Genomic DNA, 23,160 nt, shown 5'->3' on the forward strand with positions numbered 1-23,160 from the left:
CCCTTCATCCAAAGATCTCAAGGCGGCTCGCAAGATAAAAATACAGGATAAAAGCACAAAATAAATAGTTAAAACAATAACAAAACAATAACACACACACCCAGCACGTTTAAAAGGCATTAAGCAAAAGGGTGCCTTAAAATGCATCTGTTAGTGAAAACAACATATAAAAACCATTACAGTGGTACCTTGGTTCTCAAAGTTAATCCATTTCAGAATTCCGTTCCAAAACCAAAGGGTTCCAAAACCAAGGCGCACTTTCCTGTAGAAAGTAATGCAAAATGGATTAATCCGTTCCAGACTTTTAAAAACAACCCCTAAAACAGCAACTTAACATGAATTTTGCTATCTAACAAGACCATTGACCCATAAAATAAAAGCAATAAACAATGTACTGCAGCCACACAATCAGTAGCTGAACTGGGTTCCACACAGTCACAAAAACAAAACAAAAAGAGCCACAAAAATGCAAAAATAAATAGCAAAAACAGACAGACCTCAGCGTAACACTCAAAACAGAAGTGTGACACTCAAATCGGAAGCATAACACTCAAAATGGAGGCATTTTTTAAATAAAATACATATATCTGGCCAACCATGTGCTCATGTCTTTTTCCTGCCACATTGCGGGACTAGTTTTCATTTAGTAGTAAAACTGAGGAAACACTGCATATACTAATGTGGCTTGCCTTTTTAGGATTAGTAGTGCACATAGGGACGCGGGTGGCGCTGTGGGTTAAACCACAGAGTCTAGGACTTGCTGATCAGAAGGTTGGCAGTTCGTATCCCCACGACAGGGTGAGCTCCTGTTGCTCGGTCCCTGCTCCTGTCCACCTACCAGTTCGAAAGCATGTCAAAGTACAAGTAGATAAATAGGTACCACTCTGGCGGGAAGGCAAACGGCATTTCTGTGCGCTGCTCTGGTTCGCCAGAAGCGGCTTTGTCATGCTGGCCACATGACCCGGAAGCTGTACGCCGGCTCCCTCGGCCAATAAAGCAAGATGAGTGCCGCAACCCCAGAGTCGGCCACGACTGGACCTAATGGTCAGGGGTCCCTTTACCTTTAGTACACATTTATTAGCACTTTTAATTATCAATCACATGCGAAAGTGGGTCCCATGTTGCAGCTTGGGCCTCAGGTCTGGACTAATTGAAGACCCCTGGAATAATGAGGAGTATGTTAACTGGTCTTTTGCCTCAAGCAGCAAAATGTCTGGGGTTGGCCCCATTTCTCTTCCAGCTGACTTCTAATTCCAGCAACAGGGTTTGTTCAGGGCACACAACCCATATTACTAATGCATTTCTCCTCCCCCCCCCCTTTTTTTTAAAAAAACCTAGATCGCAGAGGAGCTGAGCTTTACACAGAAGCTGGACCACATCTCTCTTGACTACAGGCTCACACATAATCTAGAAACTTTGCAAGCACTGTGGATAGAAGACAGGATAGAGTTGCAGGTAGGGGTTTTGTTTGTTTATGTATAGACATGCTTGTCCAGCAGCCTAACTTGGCTGCCTTGTACAAATCAGGTCACATCCTCACCATTCAAAGAATCATGGGAGGTGAAGTGGCTCTGAACTGTCGCTCTGTGAGGGGTAAACTAAAGCTCCCAGACTTCTTTGGGGAAGCCTAATGCTTTAAATGTGCTGTAAATGTCTGGTGTGGATGTGAGCTGACATCCTTTAAATCCGCTAAAATTGCAAACAAACCAACAAACCACAGTGTGTGTGTGTAGTGTGGGAGGGGGTGGGTGGGTGGGGGGGTGGGTGTGTGAGAGAGAGATGTAAAACCCTCCATCCTTTTCTTTTTTATAATAATTTTTATTTGGTTTTACAAATATAAAATTATAACAATTCAAATTACATATCTACATTTAGAGATTTCTCCAAATCTCTGGACTTCCCACTTTCCCTATTCATGGGTCCTATTGTACACCCTCTCAACTGCATATTATTTCATAATCCATATTTGTATTTCTCCATAATATTCACTACATTACAAGCGTTATTAAAATCCTGGTAATGTTTTCATCTGCTTACAGTGGTCTCCTAGATAATTTATAAATTTTTCCCATTCACTGTTGAGGTTTTGGTCTTCTTGGTTCCTGTGCTTTCTTCTAGTCAGTTTTGCCATCTCAGCATAGTCCAACAGCTTGGTTTGCCATTCCTCTCTGGTAGGGACTTTGTCATCTTTCCATCTCTGGGCTAGTAGCATCTGTGCAGCTGTTGTCGCAAAAATGGTCTTTTCTGGTCCTTTGAAATGTTGGTACCTACAATTCCTAATAAAAAAAGCTTCTGGTTGTGTTTGTTTGTTTTTTGTTTACAAAAGTTATTTTAAACACACACACCCCAAATTCATTATATATCAAATTGGAAGTGAAAACTCTCCATCCTTTTCATAACACATATGCTTTTTTCCATACAGGCTGTGGCTGGGCTGGTGGCTGTTAAGAACTTGAGAGTGAAGATTCAGTATGGTTCATGCTGGATAATTGTTAGAGGGCAAATACAAGCAGTTGAAAGGAGGATAAATTTAACAGGGAACTTTAATCACAAATGGTCGTGGTTGCTACGCTCACATATCCCAGAAACCATCCAGGTATGTGTGGTCATTCTTGTTGTTCTTCATTTACCATATTTTTCTGTGTATAAAATGTTGTTTTTTGCTTTAAAAAAAAATCAGGCAAAAATTTGGGGTCATCTTATACACGGATAATGAATGCAGTGGCTGGTGGGCATCGCCCGGTGGGTGAATGTCGAAAAAAGCTCAACAACTCAAGAAATACTAATTTCTTAATTTTGGGTTTAAAAAAAAAACAACGGGTCATCTTATACAAGGAAAAATATGGTAAAATGGACTGATAAGTCCACAACTGCATTATGAGTGCAGAGCTAAATTGAAAGATAATTTCGCTAATCAGACACTTCCTTTTCTTTCCTGGAGCTGAACATTTCATGATTCTTGAGTTGCTTCTAAGGCACTTATCTTTCTTAGGTGATAATGTCCTTTGAAGTTAATACCACTCAAGAGAGGTGGATCCAGACCGTGAGTGGACAAACGCTTATTACCTATACCTCTAACTCCATCCATGTGAAGCAGCAACGCAACACCTTTTGCTGTAGTCTGCATAATGTTACGACGGCGATAACATCCAGATACCCCGCAGCAATCAATTTGACCTTCTTCCTACAGAAACTAGGTACAGTCAATGTTGCCCATGTCCTGCAGCTTTTCTCAGCCTTGGTTCCCCCGATGTTATTGAACTACAACTCCCATCATCCCCAGCTAGCAGGAGCGGTGGTGAGGGATGATGGGTGTTGTGGTCCAACAACACCGGGGGAACCAAGGCTTGGAGAAAGCTCCTGATCCTTTCCTTTGAGTTACCTGCGGTCACAGTGACACCAGGAGATTGGCAGGTACCCATTTCAAAGCAGCGTGCAGACACGTGTGGGAGCCAGTGGGCCACACCCTGTTCTAAAAAAACCATTGGGCCCTAGACATTCTCAAGAAAAAGAAGCACGTTGTGTAGCCTTAAGCCATGCACTGGACAATGGTGGTGGAAATTTTTCGTTTTGTTGCATTTCAGAAAACAAAGCCAGAGCAGCATTTCAAGGGCTATTTAATAACGGAAGCGTGGCTGTCACTGTTGATGTCCTCACTGGCTTTGAACTGCGTGGCCCTTTGGAACTCACAGCAGAAGTAAAACATTCCTTAGGTTACCTGAGGCATCATGGGCTCCCTTTCAGCCTTAAGGTATTTTATATTTATTTAACAAAATTAATTTAATGCTCAGTCGTAAATAGAACCTCTAAGTAGCTTGCCAGAAATATAGCAAACAATCCCCTGTAATGGGAAGTTCTTATTTTCTGATGTTTCATTGTGTTTTATTTTTTAAAAAAAAATTGTTAAAGATTTCATTGATTTTCCATTTTCAAAACAAATATCCAATATCAATACTAAACATTAGTTTTTCATCCCCCCCCCCCCCGTTGACTTCCCTCAGCTTCCATTTCTGGTTTATTACATCAAATGATACGTTGTTTATATACAATACTATGTTATCACAATGTTATATTCCTTGTTTTATGTAAATAAAATTGTAAATGTTTATTTAAATCCTGCCAACGAGTCCATGTTTTTTTGATGTTTCTGCAAATATATTGTAAAAGGTTCCCATTCTTTTTCAAAGTCCCTGTTGTCCTTTTTTCACAGTTTGTCCGTTAACTTTGCTAACTCTGTTTCATTGTGTTTTATATGTGCTACGAAGCTGTCCAGAGTGGCTGGGGAATCCCAGCCAGATGGGCAGGGTATAAATAATAAAATTATTGTTATTAATTAATTAATTAATTAATTTGTTGTTTTTTGGGGGGGGGTTATTTTTAAAAAAAGTATTTCAGGAAAAAAACTATCCTCCCAACCTAAGGTACTTATTCTCAAAGTAGTCAGTCAGACAGTATACTGTTGTTGTTTAGTCATTTAGTCGTGTCCGACTCTTCGTCACCTCATGGACCAGAGCATGCCAGGCACTCCTGTCTTCTCCTTCATGGATCACTGCCTTGTCGTGGTGAAGAGGCTTGAATAACTCAGAGAAGCTATGAGCTATGCTGTGCAGGGCCACCCAAGACAGACAAGTCATAGTAGAGAGTTTTGACTAAACGTGATCCACCTGGAGTGAGAACCGGCAAGCCACTCCTGTATCCCTGCCAAGAAAACTCCACGGACAAAAACAACAAACAGTATACGCTAAACAGCAAAAAGAAGAACCTAACAACATTAAAATATTACAGCAACAACATCAAATAAGGGTGTTTCAGATGGGGCCTTGATATTGCCAATGAGCCATTGGCAGCAGGGTTTGTTTGTTTAACAAATAAATCTGGATTAAATGGTGTCACATAAATTGGACATCGTGAGGAATACAGGAGCTCTGTGCATCCCAGAAAGTTGGACACACATGCTTGATTTCTGTGATCATGGCGGGTCAAAGAAAGCTGGAATACTGAAATCACTGTGAGGTAGGATTGAGATGCCCTTCCTCCTGGCCATCATAGGTTTGTGAGAGAGAGCACCATCAGCACATTGTGTGCCACAAGATGTTGGCCGGGCTGAATTTCTGAAACAGTCATCAGTGTGAAATGGTACGAGCATTAAAGAGTAACAAGACCTTGCAATGCTTCTGTTATATTCCACGTGAACACATCCACATTGATGTGTTGTTGTCTTTTCTCTTCTCCTGCTTATTCCTTCAGCTGACGCTCCTTGAGATCCTGTCTGAGAACAAGACAGAAGCATCCCTGAAGCTGGCTTGTGACCCAAACCTGAATCTCTTCTTTGTTTTCAGGGCTAGAAATAAGTTGCAAAGGTAAGAAGAGGTTGGCCTTGGCGTTTTACTCAGAGTAGGACCACTGAAATTAATGGACTTTGGTTGCTCCTGTGGGTCTGTTCTGAGTTGGACTAGCATTGGCTATAATCCAATGAAGTCCACTGTTCTTTGACTTCCCAAAATGTTGGGTTGCTGGCACTTACTGAGATAGAGAGGTTAGATGATGTCTGTTATTTATTAAGCATTCATTCGGATTAGTTTGTGGAGGGGTTAGACGATGTTGCATTGAGCAAGTGTTATCCCATACTTTCCAGTGTATTTTCCTGTACTATCCTTATCACACAAGCATAAGGTGGGAGCAGCAGGTTTGTTGCACAAGAGCACCAAAGCCAGCTGTATTTGCAAACCCTGAATTTGCTGGTTGAATCCCACCTGGTTGTGGTGACAGCCAAGAAGCACCTTCAGAGGGATAGCTAATCCCTTAACACAGAGCTTTCCAAACTTTTCATGTTGGTGACACACATTTTAAACAGGCATCATTTTGTGTGACACAGTAATTCAGTTTTACTAGCAAACCAGAGGTTAAGCCATGGGTAGGCAAACTAAGGCCCAAGGGCCGGATCCAGCCCAATCACCTGCTAAATCCAGCCTGCAGACAGTCCGGGAATCAACATGTTTTACATGAGTAGAATGTGTCCTTTTATTTAAAATGCATCTCTGGGTTATTTGTGGGGCCTCCTGGTGTTTTTACATGAGTGGAATGTGTCCTTTTATTTACCGTATTTTTCGCCCTATAGGACGCACTTTTCCCCCTCCAAAAATGAAGGGGAAATTTGTGTGCGTCCTATGGAGCTAATGCAGGCTTTCACTGAAGCCTGGAGAGTGAGAGGAGTCGGTGCGCACCGACTGCTCTTGCTCTCCAGGCTTCAGGCAGCTATCCGCAAGCCTTCGGAGCACTCCGAAGGCTTGCGGATGGCAGCCTGAAGCCTGAAGCCCAGGGAGTGCAGCGCCAACTGCCGCTACGCTTCCTGGGCTTCAGGAAGCTATGCTTCAGGCAGGGAGTTCCCGCCGCGCTCCAAAGGCTTGCGGAATGCAGCCTGTTCTCCGCAAGCCTTCAGAGCCCGGCGGGAGTTCCCGCCAGGCTCCGAAGGCTTGCAGATAGCCTGTTTTGGGGGGTCTGGGGAAGCTCGGGCTTCCCCCGTCCCCAGCCCCGCAAGCTCCGGGAGTGGCGGCAAGGTTGCACGCAATCTTGCCGCCTCTCCTGGACCTGTTTTGGGGGCTGGGGTCGGGGGAAGCTTGGGCTTCCCCGCCCCAGCCCCGCGGCTAAAAACGAAGCCGCGCAACCTCTCCTGGCTGGAGAGGTTGCCTGTGGCTAAAGAGGAAGCCAAGACAGCCAGCGGGATGGATCCCGCGCGCTGTCTTGGCTTCTTTGCTCTTTGGGGCTGGGGGGGAAATAATTTTTTTTCTTTATTTCCCCCCCTAAAAACTAGTTGCGCCCTATGGTCCGGTGCGCCCTATAGAGCGAAAAATACGGTAAAATGCATCTCTGGGTTATTTGTGGGGCGTAGGAATTCGTTCATTTTTTTTTCTTTTTCAAAATATAGTCCAGCCTCCCACAAGGTCTGAGGGACAGTGGACCCTTTTCCAGTCTAGGGAGGAGCATGGGGAGCAATTCCATGACACACCTGCACACTGCAGCCGACACACTAAAGTGTCGCGACACACAGTTTGGAAAGCTCTGCCTTAGCACATCTGATAGAAGATTCTCTCTCTTTCTCCTCCAGTGAAGAATTGCATATCAGATGTCTCCAAAACCTGCCATTTCTCCTTCAGTATTTCCCCAGCACGGCTGAAGTTTCCTCAAAGGTAAATTGTTCCAGTTAAGTCTCGTCGGCCACAGATTTTGCTAACTGCATCTTACTGCAACTTACATTAGGAAAGGAATTGGGGGAGAGGAAACCTGCTGATGTCACCACGCTGTTAATTCAAAACTATGGTGTGTTCACATTTGGAATGCTGTGTTGCCTCACCCCAATATTATAGAGTTGGACAAGGTTCAGAAAAGGGCAGCCAAAATGACCAAGACGATTGAACTACTGCCCTGTGAAGAACGGTTTCAGAATTTGCGGCATTTTAGTTTAGAGAAAAGGCAACATGATAGAAGTTTATACAATTATGAATGGTATGGAGACAGGGGATAGGTAAAAAAAAAAATTCTCCCTCCCTCAAAACACTAGAACTTTTGGGCATCCAATGAAGCTAAATGTGTGACGATTCAGGTCAGGCAAGAGAAAGTCCTTTGCACAACACACATGGTCCAAACTAAGGAACTCACTCAGAAAAGGCAGTGATAGCCACCAGCTTGGATAAATGAGAAGGCTGACATTAGCCATGATGAATATGTTCTGCTGCCACTGTCAGGGGCATTGTGCCTCTGAATGGCAGTTGTGGGGAACTGCAGGTGGGCAGAGTGGTGCTGCTCTCAGGTAAAACTTGCAGGCTACCCACAGGCATCTGGTCAGCAGCTTTGAGAAAAGGATGCTAGACTAGATGGGCCATTGGCTTGTCTTTAAGTTCTCAGAGTGATGGCCAGGGCCTGATCACATAACAGATGATGCTGTCCTGTACCTGCTATAAAGGAAAATGAAAGAAAGGATTGGGGATCTCCTGGGGAACCTGTGAGTGGCAGCAAAGGGGTGTGTGAAAGACTTTGGTCTTTCAAATTTCAGCAGTGCCCTGTTCGAGGCCAAAATTCAACAACCTCCCATCCGTCTCTCGCCTTCCATTCTGCACTTGGACTATGCCATAATTGGAGGGTCCTGTCTGTAGTGCCGCCCCCCCGCCCAGCTCAGCACCCAGTGAAGGGGAACTGGTTGCACTGCCCTAAAATCGCCTCTGGTGAAGAAATACATTGAGGGGAGGGCAAAGTCTTTTGCTGTTGTTGTTTAACTATCCTCTGTAATTCCTTTAGATAAATTATTCTACCAAGGAAGCAGAAGCAAAAATTTCCATCCAGATGGAAAATAAGGATTTCCTTGTTTTGACAAAGTTAGCATTTACTGGGAGGAACCACACACAAGTCCTTGAACTGATGCACAGTGTACCCCAGGTTGGTGGGACCACTTTTTAACATGTGTTTTAATCCATGCAAACAAGGCAATGAGGAGGTGGCGAATAGCCTCTTTGAGGTTTCTGGGTGTACAACTCAGGAGGATGTTGCATCTCTTTCTTTCTTTTTTATTTCAGTTAGCAATTGTTCCAAGGCGACTTGTTCTCACAACAGCTTACCAAAAAAGCAAGAGAACCCAAGCTTTGAGATGTGTTGCATTATGGGATGGCAAAGAAGCAAAACTCGCAGGCAGCTACACTGGAGTCTTCCCAAAGATATATGGAGGTCATGAAGTGCAGGGTAGGTTTCTATAAAACTCTGGGGCAAGCAGTGATAGATGGGAAATGGCCAAAGCTCAGTGGGAGAGCACTCAGTTTAAGCAGAGCTTCCAAGGTTCAGTCTCTGCCATCTCCTGTTAAAAGTATCCAGGTGGAGTGGTGGTTAAAATCATTGGGGTTAGATGAGACGGCAAAGTTGACATGTTTAATTACAGAAAAATCATTGTTGATATTTAGTAAAGATTAGAAACTCTTTATGGACTTTTTGCATGAAAAAGACCTTGTGATATCTGGGTTTGAGGACTGAAGAAAATATTGCTTTTTAGAAAGTAAAATAGTTGGGTGTTACCTCAGAGTGGATGTTTTGAATCATTTTCTACCTATAGCTGACAGAAGAGGAATCAAAAGTTCTCTTTTCGCTTTTCTCTTTCCTTCCTTTTATCTTCTCCCCTTTTCAGTTTGTGTTTTCATTTAGATTAGGTTTTTCATCTTTGATAATCTAAAAAGATATTGGGTATTTGATATTAAACTTTGTATATACCGTGTATATATATATATTCAGACTTTAATAAAAATCTATTATGGGGGGAGGGGAAGTATCCAGGTTGCAGGTGAAGAGAAAGAAAGATGGGAAAGTCAAGTGACTTGCTCTGTTCTAGGGCAGGGGGCCATAGCAGTGGTAGAGCATCTGCCTTGCACCCAAAAGGTCCCAGGTTCAGTACCCGACATCTCCAGATACGTTCCTAATTGAAAGAAAAGCCCATGTTCAGAGAGACCTTTTCAAATCCAGCATCATTGGCCTCATTCAAAGGGTAGTAGTAGTAATAATAATAATAATAATAATAAATTTTATTTATATCCCACCCTCCTCTGCCAGAGCCGGGCTCAGGGTGGCTAACACCAATAAAATCACAGTAAAAACATAATGGGGGGAAAGGAGGGGGGGAGAAAAGAAAAGAAAAGAAACAATTTTAAAATACAGGTTAAAATGCAATTTAAAATGCAGCCTCATTTTAAAGTAGCTGATAAATCAAGACCACAAGGGGAGGGAAACATAAGAGTCAGACCGAATCCAAACCAAAGGCCAGGCGGAACAACTCTGTCTTGCAGGCCCTGCGGAAAGATGTCAAGTCCTGCAGGGCCCTAGTCTCTTGTAACAGAGTGTTCCACCACGTCGGGGCCAGGGCTAAAAAGGCCCTGGCCCTAGTTGAAACCATACTGTGGATGTTCAACTTTCCCATCATGCGTTTCCTGGACAGGTAAGAGTATGAAGATGATGTGGAAGTCATTCAAAGTTCTACCCCCAAATGAACTTAATTCACATTCAGTTCACCTGGCCATTATAGGGACTGCTTTAAGGTGCGGTTCGGAGATTTTTGAACTTCCTTAAATCCAACTGGTTTGTTCCAAGCACTGGGTGTCGTGTCTAATAGGAAACGTGGCTTGTTTTCCATTTCAGTGGAGATCTGCCATCCTCTCTCGGTCCCTTTTCCTCAGCGCTCCACGCTCCGCTTGCATGTGGAGCACTCTGGACGTAGCCACAGAGACAATGTCATCATTGGTTGGGACGCAAAGGAAAAGGTAACAGAAATGAGAGTCAGCTTTTCCATTCATGCAGCGCTACACCCTTAGACCCTGCTCTGGAAAGCTATTGCCTCCTCAGTTATGGCCACCAACACGCCAAGTTCAGACAACATGGAAACACAGAATGCAGGTTTTTCATCCAGAAGATCTCCCATGCTCATTCTCCAATATCACCAGTTAAAACAGGGTTGAGGAACATTTTCCAACCTGAGGGCCACCTAGCTGTCTAGACAACCTTCTGGGGGCCACATGCTGTTGGTGGGTGGGGCTAGAAGCAAAAATAGACAGAGCAAGGAATGTATAAATATTGCCCCTTGTACAATAGAGCAGCTTCTCCACAGATTCTTGCACCCCTCTCTCTTCTCCATCCAGCAGACAAGGGACATGATCATAGTTCCTTTGTACACATACCTGGCTCCTTCCCTTTGGTCGAGGGGCGGGACAAGGCTTAGTAATATCCTGCTGTTTCCACGATATAGCTTTAAACAGCCTTTCTGGCCTCATAAGCCCTTCTCCTGTCTAAACCTCCCAAAACTTCAACAATACAAAATTTGTTATCTTTTCCATTTGTATGTAAATCTAGACATTTTGTGTTTTATGTTGTAAATCACCCTGTGAGGGTGGTATACTATTATTTTTAATAATATAACAGATAATAAACAATAAACAATATAATTAAATATAACAACAATAATAGGAGAGATTGCTATTGCCACCACTTGTTTAACCTCTGTTTTTGATTACAGCAACAGGTCTCTGTATCTTCTTCTCTCAAATTTGGAAAAGAGCGTGTCTATTACTACGCTGCTGTGGCTCACCCTTTTAACTTCACCATCAATCACATGGAGGTTAGATCTCTCACCAAAAGCAGAAGAGGTGCCTACAACCAGCAGGTAAATTGACCGGATGGATCACACAAAGCAATTAACGGTGCAATCCTATAGATAACTATCCGAAAATAAGTCCTGTTCTGGAAACTGGATATCAAAACGCAGCTGTGTGCGCCTGATAATGTATGGTATTCCCCCCCCCCCCCTTGAACTGGGTTGTGTAAAGCGGGGATGGGGAACATGTGGCCCTCTGAATCTTGCTGAATCACAACTCCCATAATTCCTGACTATCAGCCATGCTGGCTTGGATAGACAGGTTTCACAGGTTCCCATCCCTGCGACAAGGGCTGGCACATGCATTACACTTAACTTTAAACCTTGGTTTCCATATCCTGGGCTTGTTTGGAAGCTGCTAACCATAGTTTCCCACGTAATGGAAAGGTATAGTTAGTTATGGCTTCCTGGCTTGTTTTCCCCACTTGTGCAAAGAGAAGTTACCATATTTTTTGCTCTATAAGACTCACTTTTTCTTTCCTAAAAAGTAAGGGGAAATGTGTGTGCGTCTTATGGAGCGAATGCAGGCTGTGCAGCTATCCCAGAAGCCAGAACAGCAAGAGGGATCGCTGCTTTTGCTGTGCAGCAATCCCTCTTGTTGTTCTGGCTTCTGAGATTCAGAATATTTTTTTCTTGTTTTCCTCCTCCAAAAACTAGGTGTGTCTTATGGTCTGGTGCGTTATAGAGCGAAAAATATGGTATTTGCAAGGAAAAGAAGCTTGTTCATACCTGGGTATGATCATATGAACACAGCCTGTCTTTCTATCCTGCTGTTTTCCAGGAGATCAAAGTAGCTTACATCCATTTCTCTAAATCAGGGGTAGGCAATGGACCGGCCCACGGATGGTCTGGGAATCAGCGTGTTTTTACATGAGTAGAATGTGTCCTTTTATTTAAAATGCATCTCTGGGTTATTTGTGGAGCATAGGAATTCATTCATCCCCCCCCCAAAAAAATATAGTCCAGCCCACCACATGGTCTGAGGGACGGTGGACCGACCCACGGCTGAAAAAGGTTGCTGGCCCCTGCTCTAAATGCTAATTACTTTGTCCGTTAGGGGCTCATAACCCTAGGGTGTGCTTTCCCCCCTTTCAAGTGAATATTGCTCTTGCCATGCTGCTCTGTCTGAAACTTAGTTCAGCATTTCTTTTTCTGACTTTAGGTGTGGCTGGCTTGGGACGATGGGCAACCCGCCCACTTGAAATTTACATTCGGAGACAAGTCCCAGACCAACACCACTCTTTGGGATGCTTGTATCACAGCTTCCTCCAGCCAGGTACAAATGTTTTTATTGGCATTTTCAATTAATATTTTAGGTCGTCTGTGAGAAACCGCTTAGAGGTCCTTTGTTCTAGAAAGCAGTAGGTGCATTTTTATTTTTATTTTTTGCTATATAAAAGACTGCATTGCATCATTGCAGCTATGCTACCCAAAGTGAACATAGAGTGTTAAGTTGTGGGTGAACATATCAGACGACACAGCGATTCTTCAAACAGCTCTTGTTTATTCACAGGCCAGAACAGAACTGAACTGAAGGGTTCAGTCAGCCTGCTTATATAGAGCTCCAGTACAACGTTACTGTAACAACTTTCTAAAACTATCCAATCACTGAACGTCACTTTCGATCCCATATTTGCATAACTATCTACAGTATCCCCCTGCTGACCTAGGGTGAGAACTTCAGTACATAACATAGAGCATTGGAAGCTGCCTTATACCTCAGTTCACCATTGGTTCATCTAACTCAATGTTGTCTGCACTGACTGGCAGCAGCAGTTTCAGGGATGTATCTCTCAGTGCCACCTGCAGGGGCCGGGGATTGAACCTGGGATCTTCTGCAGGCAAACAGATGCCTTGCCCCTGAACCACACATCTTCTCCAAAGTAATAACCAATGTTTCTCATTCATAATTTCTGCAGCTTCAGAATGTTCTAAGCCTTGCAAGTCTCCAGGCCTGCGGGTCCCTCGAGCAGACAGCGGCCTTGTTGAGTCAGCACTTGGACCTGAAGTGGGATGGCAGAAAAATTGTGCAGAATCTGACATACGAGGTGGAATCTTCATTATTCTGTTGCATGAAACTGAGTACTGGTTTTGGGGGGACAGGAGGCGGGCAGGTGTGGAGGACTCCCTGGTCCTGAATGGGGTAACTGTGCCCCTGAAGGACCAGGTGCACAGCCTGAGAATCATTTTGGACTCACAGCTGTCCATGGAGGTGCAGGTCAATTCTGTGTCCAGGGCAGCTGTGTGCCCGCTCCTTCTGGTACGCAGGCTGAGACCCTCCCTGCCGTAGACTGTCTTGCCATAGTGGTGCATGCTCTAGTTATCTCCCTCTTGGATTACTGCAATGCGCTCTACGTGGGACCTTTGAAGGTGACTAGAAAACTACAATTAATCCAGAATACAGCAGCTAGACTGCTGACTGGGAGTGGCCGCCGAAACCATATAACATCGGTCCTGAAAGACCAACATTGACTCCCAGTACATTCCTGAGCACAATTCAAAGCTTTAAAGTCCTAAACGGCCTCGGCCCAGTATATCTGAAGGAGCGTCTCCACCCTCATCGTTCAGCCCAGACACTGAGGTTCAGCTCCGAGGGCCTTCTGGCCGTTCCCTCACTGCAAGAAGTGAGGTTACAGGGAACCAGGCAGAGGGCCTTCTTGGTAGTGGCGCCTGCCCTGTGGAACGCCCTCCCATCAGATGTCAAGGAAATAAACAACTATCTGACTTTTAGAAGACATCTGAAGGCAACTCTGTTTAGGGAAGTTTTTAATGTTTGATGTTTTATTGTGTTTTTAATATTTTGTTGGGAGCTGCCCAGATGGGTGGGGTATAAATAAATTGTTGTTGTTGTTGTTGTTACATCACTTGGAGAAAATTGCTTTCATGAACAAGGCTGGGGTAGGGCAGGATTTGCTTTTTGACATATTTCATGGCCCTTGAGCCTGTTCTGCTAGCTATTTATTTATATTTATTCTTGTTGCTGATGGTGCTGAATGTTTTCCATAAGATCTGTAGGCTTGTGCCCATGGCTTCCGCCATATAATCCTGGGAGCTGGAGCTTCCCCCTCACAGAGCTACAATTCTCAGCACCCTCAACAAACTACAGCTCCCAGGATTCTTTGGGAAGTTTTTAATATTTAATGCTGTATTGTTTTTAACACTCGGTTGGGAGCCGCCCAGAGTGGCTGGGGAAACTCAGCCAGATGGGCGGGGTATAAATAATAAATTATTATTAATTATTATTATTATTATTATTATATTATGTGTGGTGCAGATCTGCCTGAATTGGCTGGTATGTGACTGAATCTCACCCCAAAACAGTGACAGTCTGGGAGCACCCTTAGGAGCCATTATTAAACAACTTGCAAGTCGTACTCATCAGTGACTGCAGACATCAGAAATGCAGGCACGTTTTGAGCTCCTGTTCTATTTTCCCTTTTTAAAAAAATGCAGAAAAGCAAGTCATTGCACCTGGATAAAATTCAGGTGGAAGCCATTTTGGAAAACATCTTTTCGACTCCATGTTCCAGTCAGCATATCTTGGGGGAAATTGAAACAGACTACTCAGCTTGGCTTCGTCATTTTGCGAGCCTCAGAACCTGTGATCTCCCGGAGGTAAGTGATGCGTTGTCGTTGCTCTCAAATACAAACAGGGTAATCCTATGCCTGCCTACTCAGAACAAAGCCCCACTGAAATGAACGGGGCTTCCTTCTGAACAAACATGCATAGGACTTCAGTGACATGTTCATGCCTCTGCTTTGCAGAGAACAACCCTCTATCAATCTGAAAGCATCCTATGTTATTAGAGGGGCAGTCAGGTCCGAGTCCGGCTTAAAAGATAAAGAATCCCAGAATCATTGGAAGGGACCCACGAGGGTCATCTAGGCCAACCCTCCGCAGGGCAGGAATCTTTTGCACAGCATGGGGCTCAAACCCAGGGCCTTGAGATTCAAAGCCTCATGCTCTACCAACTGAGCTATCTCCCTAAGAAGGGAGGGCAGGAGGGTCTTGAAGTTGCCCATCAAACATGCACACTGGGTCAGCAGCTGCCTCACCAGGTCTCTGTCTTTCCCACTGCATGGGAATCATTGTGTCTCTGTGTTCCCTTATGGAGGCAGTGAGTGTCCCTCTAACTACCAGTTCCTGGCAAACGCAAGCAGGGAGAAAGTACGACTGCACAGAAGTCCTTTTGCCAGCTCCCTATAGGCCTGTTATAAGAAAAACTGCCCCCTTTTGCTTATGGGGTATTCCAGAGCCTGTAGAGTCCTTAAGTGGGTTCCCTATCAGTAGGAGAAAACAGAGGCCAGCCAGAGTACCGTATTTTTCGCTCTATAAGACGCACCCGACCCTAGTTTTAGAGGAGGAGAACAAGAAAAAAAAGTTCTCTCCCTCTCTGCTCAGCGCCTCTCCAGCAAAGCAGGAGGAGAAACGGAAGGGGCTCTGTTTCTCCTCCTGCTTCTCTGAAGGGGCGCTGCGCAGCTTTCCCTCTCTGCGCAGCACCCCTTCAGCTTTCCCTCTCTGCGCAGCGCCCCTTCAGCGAAGCAGCAGGAGAAACGGAGCCTCTTCCATTTCTCCACCCGCTTTGCTGAAGGGGTGCTGCGCAGAGAGGGAAACCGGTGGAGCGGCTCTCCAGCGAAGCGAAGCCAGGAGAGCAAGAGGGATCGATCCTTCTTGCTCTCCTGGCTTCACCGAAAGCTGTGCAGCCTACATTCACTCCATAAGATGCACACACATTTCCCCCTACTTTTTAGGAGGGGAAAAGTGTGTCTTATAGAGCGAAAAAATACGGTATACAGCGGTACCTCAGGTTACATAGGCTTCAGGTTACAGACGCTTCAGATTGCAGACTCCGCTAACCCAGAAATAGTACCTCAGGTTAAGAACTTTGCTTCAGGATGAGAACAGAAATCGTGCTCCAGTGGTGCAGCGGCAGCAGGAGGCCCCATTAGCTAAAGTGGTGCTTCAGGTTAAGAACAGTTTCAGGTGAAGAACGGACCTCCAGAACGAATTAAGTACTTAACCTGAGGTACCACTGTATTGAGAAGCAAAGTGACTAGTAAGCCTGATCTTTATTAAAGGAACTGTTGCAACAGAGTGCCCACTCACCACATGCAGGAGAGAGGAGAACCCTGAACAATGGTGCGCAAGCCCTTATATAGACTTTTGAAATTGCCCACCCTGTAGCCCAAGACTCCCCCAAAAAACATCATACATACATCACAGAAGGAGGCATACATACTACACCAGAAATCCTGCCTGCCAGGATACCTAATAATGGTCACTGATTGCATTACCTGGGCAGTCTGGCCATTCTTTTATGATCGTTAATACTTTAGTTCCTGAGTCCAGGTTACAGGCTCACTGTATTCATACTCAAATACGCCCTTAAGACAGGATTTGCAAGCAAAATGGCAATGGGAAGGCTTTTTCCATTTGCCTCCCTTACTGCAGAGGAATATTTGAGGTCATTGGAAGAGTCAAAATGGCTCCAGGATTGCTCTCCCATACTATTTCAGACACATGGTTCATATATTTAGAGATGTGTGTATTTATGAATGTTTATTCCATATTTGAGACCTTAAAATTCTTATGACAGGCCTCTAGTTGGCCCCTGTGAGAACAGGATGCTGGACTAGATGGGTCTTTGGCCTGATCCAACAGGGCTTTTCTCATGTTCCATTCCAGCTATAGTCATTATTTGGAAACTGGCATCTATACATAACAATTACCATATGCAATTTTTATGCAAACCTTTTGCGGGGTGCATTTCCTCTTTGGGGGCACCCTGCCTGTCAAGACTTGGAAGCAGTGTCAAAGAGGTATCATTCCTACCCACTGTGACACATGTCTATTCTCCACCACCACCTTTACTTTACTCTGTCTCTGGTAATTCCACCCACTCTGTTTTCCTAGGCAATTGCAGTCTCTGGGAAGCACCAGCTAAACAAGGGAGGTTTTCTCTGGCGATCAGAAGGCAAACTCAGCCTTGCTGGCGGCGAGGGGTCCATCACAGCCGCCTTAAGAAATCGTAGCACAGCCCAAGAGAGGAACTATTCGACAGAGTTTTCAGTGAGTTGTACAATATGTGACTTGGGCCCAGGCTACCTGAGATATCATATCTCCTTATACAAACCTGCCTGGGTGCTAAGACCCTCATGGGAGCAACTTCTCTCAGGCCTGTTGACATCAGAGCCAAGGTTGGTGGCGACACCAAAGGAAGCCTTTTCTGTGGCAGCTCCCATATTGTGGAATTCTCTCCCAAGAGACGTTAGACTGGCTCCTTCTTTGCTATCTCCTGCTATTTCCTGTTTAGGCAAGCCTTCAGAAACTAAGGCACAGACCATGCCAATCATTGGACTCTTGTCAGGGCAAATTGTATTTTACACATCTAGGAATCAGGTTCCCTTTTTGGGGAACATCTCCCAACTCAAGCTCAACAACTTCAACACACACCCCCATAAAAAACAAACAAAAAGCTCAGCAACTTTGACCAAAACAAAAAGTTCAATTGAAGCAAGGCAAATTTCAACTTTGTCCGGATTTTCATTTTTGGCAACCCTTGTAGGCATTAAATATACTGCAATGTACTTTAATTATTGTTCTTAACTAATTTGTTCTTATTATTCTGTATCTTATCATGGATGCTTCTTAATGTTTCAAGCCGCCTTGAATCCCAGCTTCAGAGAAAGGAGGAATAGTAATATATTAAATGGATAAATAATGCTTTTCTTTATTGAGAATTAAGCCCTGGGTGGTCTTAGGTCACAAGGAGGTAGTGCTCACCTCCTGCTTGTGGTCTTCCTGAGAGTTGTACTTTTCACCACGGTGGCAAACAGGACTCAGAACCAGTGCCGGATTTATATATAAACTAAACAAGCTATAGCTTAGGGCCCCACTCTTTTGGGGGCCCCCAAAAAAACAACTGGATGTACATTTCCAAAATATAGGATGAAAAACAAATAAAATAAAACCTACATACAGCAATAGTGTTTTGTCTTGTGTGGGCTCCTATGATGTAAGTAATGGGCCCCACCTGCTAGTCTGCTCCCTAAAATATATCGTTATTAATATACTTCTTCTTGATTGTATTTCACTATTAATTTACTTCTTCTTAATTGTATTTTAGTTTAACAATTACTTTGATAAAATACATATTTTGTTATATGCGAATGGCTTTAGATACCTATTAGTTCCATAAATTACCATATAGCATATATTCAACACAAAACAAAGGACAGCTGGACATATAAAGGCCCTTTTACCTTCAGTAGCTTAGGGCCTCATCAAACCTAAAGCCGACCCTGCTCTGGACTGAATATCCCTTCGGTCTGGTGCAGCAGGCACTTAAGTTCCAATGGCAGGCGAAGGGTTAAGCACTCTCTCATTTCCCTGCCCTTCCTTTAATGCAATTTTCCCCCTCCCAGCAGAACTGTTGCAAGAGAAAGGACTACCTGGGCTTTCTTGCACACCCCTGCTACGTGACATGCAATTTTCCCCGACAATCCTGCATCCGCCATAACTATTTGAGTTCAAAAAATACCTTCATCTGCCACCTTTATTGCAAATGAGCATGCACTGCCACCTAGTGGTAAAGGTATTCAGGTGCATATAGATAATTTGAAGAGTGGGCTGGCGGGGGGAGCTTTAAAATTACTAGCAGCTGGGTGGGCGCAGAGCCGTCTTTCCCATAGGGCTTAGTGGTGCGTTGCGCCTGGGCGCCGGCCTCTCAGGGGCGCCCCAGTGAGTGGAGGAGCTGTGCAGCTTTGCCGACGGCCTCCCCTTTCCCGACACGCCTACCAGCTGTGCCCCGCCAACTATATGGCTGGCGGGCACACAACTTCCCTCCCAAGCCTCTGTGGGGGATTGCTGTCCTGCAGCGGCATGGGGGAGAGTTGCACCCCCCCATGGCCGGCAGTGCACAGCTTCCCCCCCCCCCGCTATCCATTGTAATTTGGGGCGCTAGGTGGATATTTGCACCCTGGCGCCGCATCTGCTAAAGACAGCCCTGGGTGGGTGTCAGCAGAATTCAATTAGGGCCTAGTGCCTTCTCGCCATGCTATTCCAAATCACCATTCAGTATGAGGGAAGAAGAAGAAGAGTTTGGATTTGATATCCCGCTTTATCACTACCCAAAGGAGTCACAAAGCAGCTAACATTCTCCTTTCCCTTCCTCCCCCACAACAAATCCTCTGTGAGGTGAGTGAGGCTGAGAGACTTCAGAGAAGTGTGACTAGCCCAAGGTTAGCAGCTGCATGTGGAGGAGCGGGGAATTGAACCCAGTTCACCAGATTACGAGTCCACTGCTCTTAACCACTACACCACGCTGGCTTTGGGTTGTGGCATTTGGGACTCTTTTGTTTATAGAAAAGGAGAGGAACAGGTGACACAACAGAATAGTATAAAATTATGTGTGACCTGGGGAATGTGGGTAGAGGATACAAAAAAATGCCTCCCTCACTCATGATGCTAGAACTCATGGATTTCCAAAGAAGGTGAATGCTGGAAGATTCAGGACAGAGAAAACGAAGTCATCCTTCACGCAGCAAATTGTTAAACTATGGAACTCACTCCCACAGGGATGGCCGCCAAGTGGGATGTCTTTAGAAGACAAATGGGCAAATTTATGGAGGAGAAAGTTATTGATGGCTACTAGTCACAATGGTTATGTTCTGCCCCAAAGGTAGAGGTGGTAATGCTTCTGAAAACCAGGTTCTGAAAATGTTTTGCCTTTCTTTCCACAGCTCAAAGCATCTGATGCTGTTTGGCTGGGTGTGGTGGGGAGTGTGGCTTCCTCAGCTGGTCAAAGTCAAGTCCGGGTGGAGGCAAAGATTGACCCAAAAGAGGCAGTGAAGTTAGCAGCTTCCAAAGGAAAAGGATGCCTTCAATGTTACATGGGATACCTGAAAGGTAAATTCGCTATTCCGTGGTGCTCTGTTCTGGATAATTGGTGTCCAATTGCATGTGGAATCCCTCAAAAGTGATGGCCAGTGTGTTGTTGTGGTTAGAGGAGGGGAGCCTCAGGCTCGAATGTGGCCCACCATAGCTCTCTGTGTGGCCCTCAGAGCTCTCCTCAGTCCCCATCAGGGGCGCCAACTTGGGTCCCAGGTTATGGGTGTCCAGCACATGTGACGGGGAGCTGTGGTGTGGTTGCTGAGCACCCACAACAATTTTTTGTGGGTGCTCGGGCCCCGTGGGCTCCCTAGAGATGGTGCCACTAGTCCTCACCCTTCACTGGCCCTCCCCCATGCCCTCCCAGAGCGCTTCTTGCCTGCCTGGAATATGTCCTGATAATACTGCCTCTTCCTTTTCTGGATAGGAAGACCTCTCTGTAGAAAAGTCTGGCTCTCGCTCTGCCAAAATGCGACTTTCACTTTTTTACAGCAGGCTACACCTGCTGGTCCACCTGCTATTGCCTCTGGTCCCACCCACCACTGAAATGCGGCCCCCCAAAGGTTGCCCATTAGTCAATGCGGCCCTCAGGCTTGAAGAGATTCCCAAGCCCTTGCATCTGAGTAGTAGTGGGAGAGCTAGAGATTAAATCCTCGTGGAGCTGGGTGACCTTGGTTCCAGCTCTTTCTGTCTCTCTGCTTAACTCCCCTTGCAGTAGCTAGGAAGGGACAAAAAGGAGTTTAGGGATTTTAAAGAAACAATTTCATAGGTTGTGTGTCTTTGTTTCTCAATTTGATCCAGGTGGTGTACAAATAAAACACAGCTCTTGGTGGGCAACTCTTCCTTCTTATGGTTATGTGGGGGCATGGACAGGTCAAGTCTTCAAAAAGAGGACTGTCCTGTGTAACGTAGGACGCATGGCCACCCTTGACCCAGAATAGCAGTGATGGTGATTTGGCAGCCTCCTATTTTGTTTATATTTTGGAAGTTTTAATTTTAATTTTTTTATTTAATATACCGCCCTATACCTGGGAGTCTCAAGATATAAAACCACAAAATACCTAATAAAAATAAAAACAACAACCCAATAGCCACCCCCCGCACCCTCCCCAAAAAACATTTTAAAAGGGCATAGAATGTAAATCGGATCAACCAAAGGCCTGGTTGAAAAGGAACCATTTTTGCCTGGCGCCTAAAGGTGTATAATGAAGGCACCAGGCAAACTTTCCTGGGGAGAGCATTCCACAGACGGGGAGCCACTGCAGAGAAGGCCCCTCTGAACCTCTTGAGTTTGTCTGCAACTCTATAGTGCGGGACTTGACATCTTTCCGCAGGACTCCCTCCTTTGGTAATCCTCATAGAACTCTAGCCCAATGGTTGCCATTAATTTGATTCTGAATTGATTTTAGAATGAATTGATTTTAGAATGCTGTGTTACTTTTATTGTTGTTGGCCGCTCTGAGCCCGGCTTCGGCTGGGGAGGGCAGGATATAAATATTTTTTTATTATTATTTAATATTATTCTGTGATGATTTCTGTCGTTTTGCAATGGTCGCTTCCTTCCTTTCCTTTCCTTGATTTGACATTTCTCTTTTCCCACCGTGACCACGGGAGGCTTAAAATTTTGTTCTTCTCTTGGTTCTCGCAGAGGATGCTGAGGATGGGCTGGAGCTCGAGGCTTGCACAGATGGCCAACAGCATGCCGCTTTCAATGCCTACCTTGTCATTAACAGAGAGAGGCGAGAGGAAGTGGGGCACTTGGCCCTTGAAGCCTCCAACAAGAGCTTGAGCTACAAGGCCCATGGCTGTGGAGGTCCAGTCGCTAAAACAGAGGTGTGGTGTTTTCAAAAACGACAGGGCCCTCCAGATCCCCATTTTGTTCTGCGCTTATTATTTTTGCTCAAGATGGGATCAGGGCAGTTATGTTCTGGTTTTGTGGCATGAAGACCTTCATCCCATTGCTTGATACCAGTTGGCCTCGGAGACCAAGATTTCTTGGTGGGGGTGGACACACTGCTGTCCCAGATGTGGCCAGCAGTGACCCTGGTGATGGTACCCCTAAAGTGAGAGACACCAAAGGGGTCTCACATTTGGGGGTGGGGCTGTGCTAGGGTCAAAGACCCCACCTGCTGCTATTTGAGCCAGGAGATTTACTGTACTTTTCCGTGTATAACATGCCCCCATGTATAAGACGATCCCTATTTTGGGGGACTCCAATTTAGGAAAATGGGGGAAGATTGCCCAGAGCTGTCAAGCAATTTTTTTGTGGAGGATTGCCCGGGGTTGTCAAGCTTTTTTAAGGATTTTTTTAGGGGCAATTGCCGAAAAACAGTCAAAGAGAAAATCATCGTCTTGTACACAGAAAAGTACAGTACTTCTAGTGGTTTGGGGTTTTGTTTCTTGGTGGCTAGATGGAGAATGATTGTTTTTGCTGAGACAGGTAAACACCTAGTCATGTGCCTGGAAGGGAGATTTTGAGACCACTTAGTCGGGGGGCGGGGTGGAGTGACAGGATCCTAATTCTGTGGTGTCGGATCATGGGTAAACATGAAGTAAACATGAGCCACAGCTGAAGTCTGGACAGTGGAAAATGTAGTTTGATTGCTGAGAATGGTTAGGCAACCCTCATTTCCCATCACAGAGCTATAGTTCTCAGAGTGCCCTAGAAAGAGGGGTTAACTACTAAACTATTTTGAGAACTGTCGCTTTCTGAGGGGGAATAGGGGACTCCTAACAACCTTTATCACCTTTACCAAATTACACTTTCCAGGAGTCTTTGTGGAAAGCCATGACTGTTTAAAAGTGGCATGATGTTAATTTGTGCAAATAGTGCCTTAGAGATCCCAGACAGTGAGAGCTAGGCCTCGTGTTCACCTCAGTAATCTTTTCAAAACCACGCATCAAAGTCGTCTTCTTTCTGATTCTCGCAGTCAAAACTGAGTAAGATCGCATCCGATCTTCAGCACAGGCTGGTGGCAAAGATCAAGAACCTGGAAGGATGCCTCCAGGATTTCAGGAAATCGGTAAGAAGTTGGCAGCAACTATGGCAAATGATCAGGGTTAGCCCAACAACATCTGGAGGGGTTGCGGATTC

At 45.0% G+C, this 23,160-nt stretch overlaps 1 protein-coding gene across 1 annotated transcript in view; it reads left to right on the forward strand.

Moving 5' to 3' along the window:
• Positions 1–23,160, forward strand: part of LOC308463423 (uncharacterized protein) — a 72,922-nt gene that overhangs the window by 40,642 nt on the left and 9,120 nt on the right. The window contains exons 32-48 of the mRNA XM_080981778.1: positions 1,339–1,455; positions 2,423–2,596; positions 2,993–3,197; positions 3,585–3,751; positions 5,248–5,360; positions 7,106–7,187; positions 8,293–8,430; positions 8,568–8,730; positions 10,168–10,289; positions 11,039–11,185; positions 12,339–12,452; positions 13,096–13,224; positions 14,630–14,791; positions 17,091–17,246; positions 19,919–20,084; positions 21,715–21,899; positions 22,997–23,089. Of these exons, the coding sequence (XP_080837904.1) occupies positions 1,339–1,455; positions 2,423–2,596; positions 2,993–3,197; positions 3,585–3,751; positions 5,248–5,360; positions 7,106–7,187; positions 8,293–8,430; positions 8,568–8,730; positions 10,168–10,289; positions 11,039–11,185; positions 12,339–12,452; positions 13,096–13,224; positions 14,630–14,791; positions 17,091–17,246; positions 19,919–20,084; positions 21,715–21,899; positions 22,997–23,089 (2,433 nt within the window). The remainder of the gene's footprint in view (positions 1–1,338; positions 1,456–2,422; positions 2,597–2,992; positions 3,198–3,584; positions 3,752–5,247; positions 5,361–7,105; positions 7,188–8,292; positions 8,431–8,567; positions 8,731–10,167; positions 10,290–11,038; positions 11,186–12,338; positions 12,453–13,095; positions 13,225–14,629; positions 14,792–17,090; positions 17,247–19,918; positions 20,085–21,714; positions 21,900–22,996; positions 23,090–23,160) is intronic.

The sequence above is a fragment of the Podarcis pityusensis genome (assembly GCF_964106645.2).
Source record: "Podarcis pityusensis genome assembly, chromosome: 14".
In the NCBI taxonomy this organism is placed as follows: Eukaryota; Metazoa; Chordata; class Lepidosauria; order Squamata; family Lacertidae; genus Podarcis; species Podarcis pityusensis.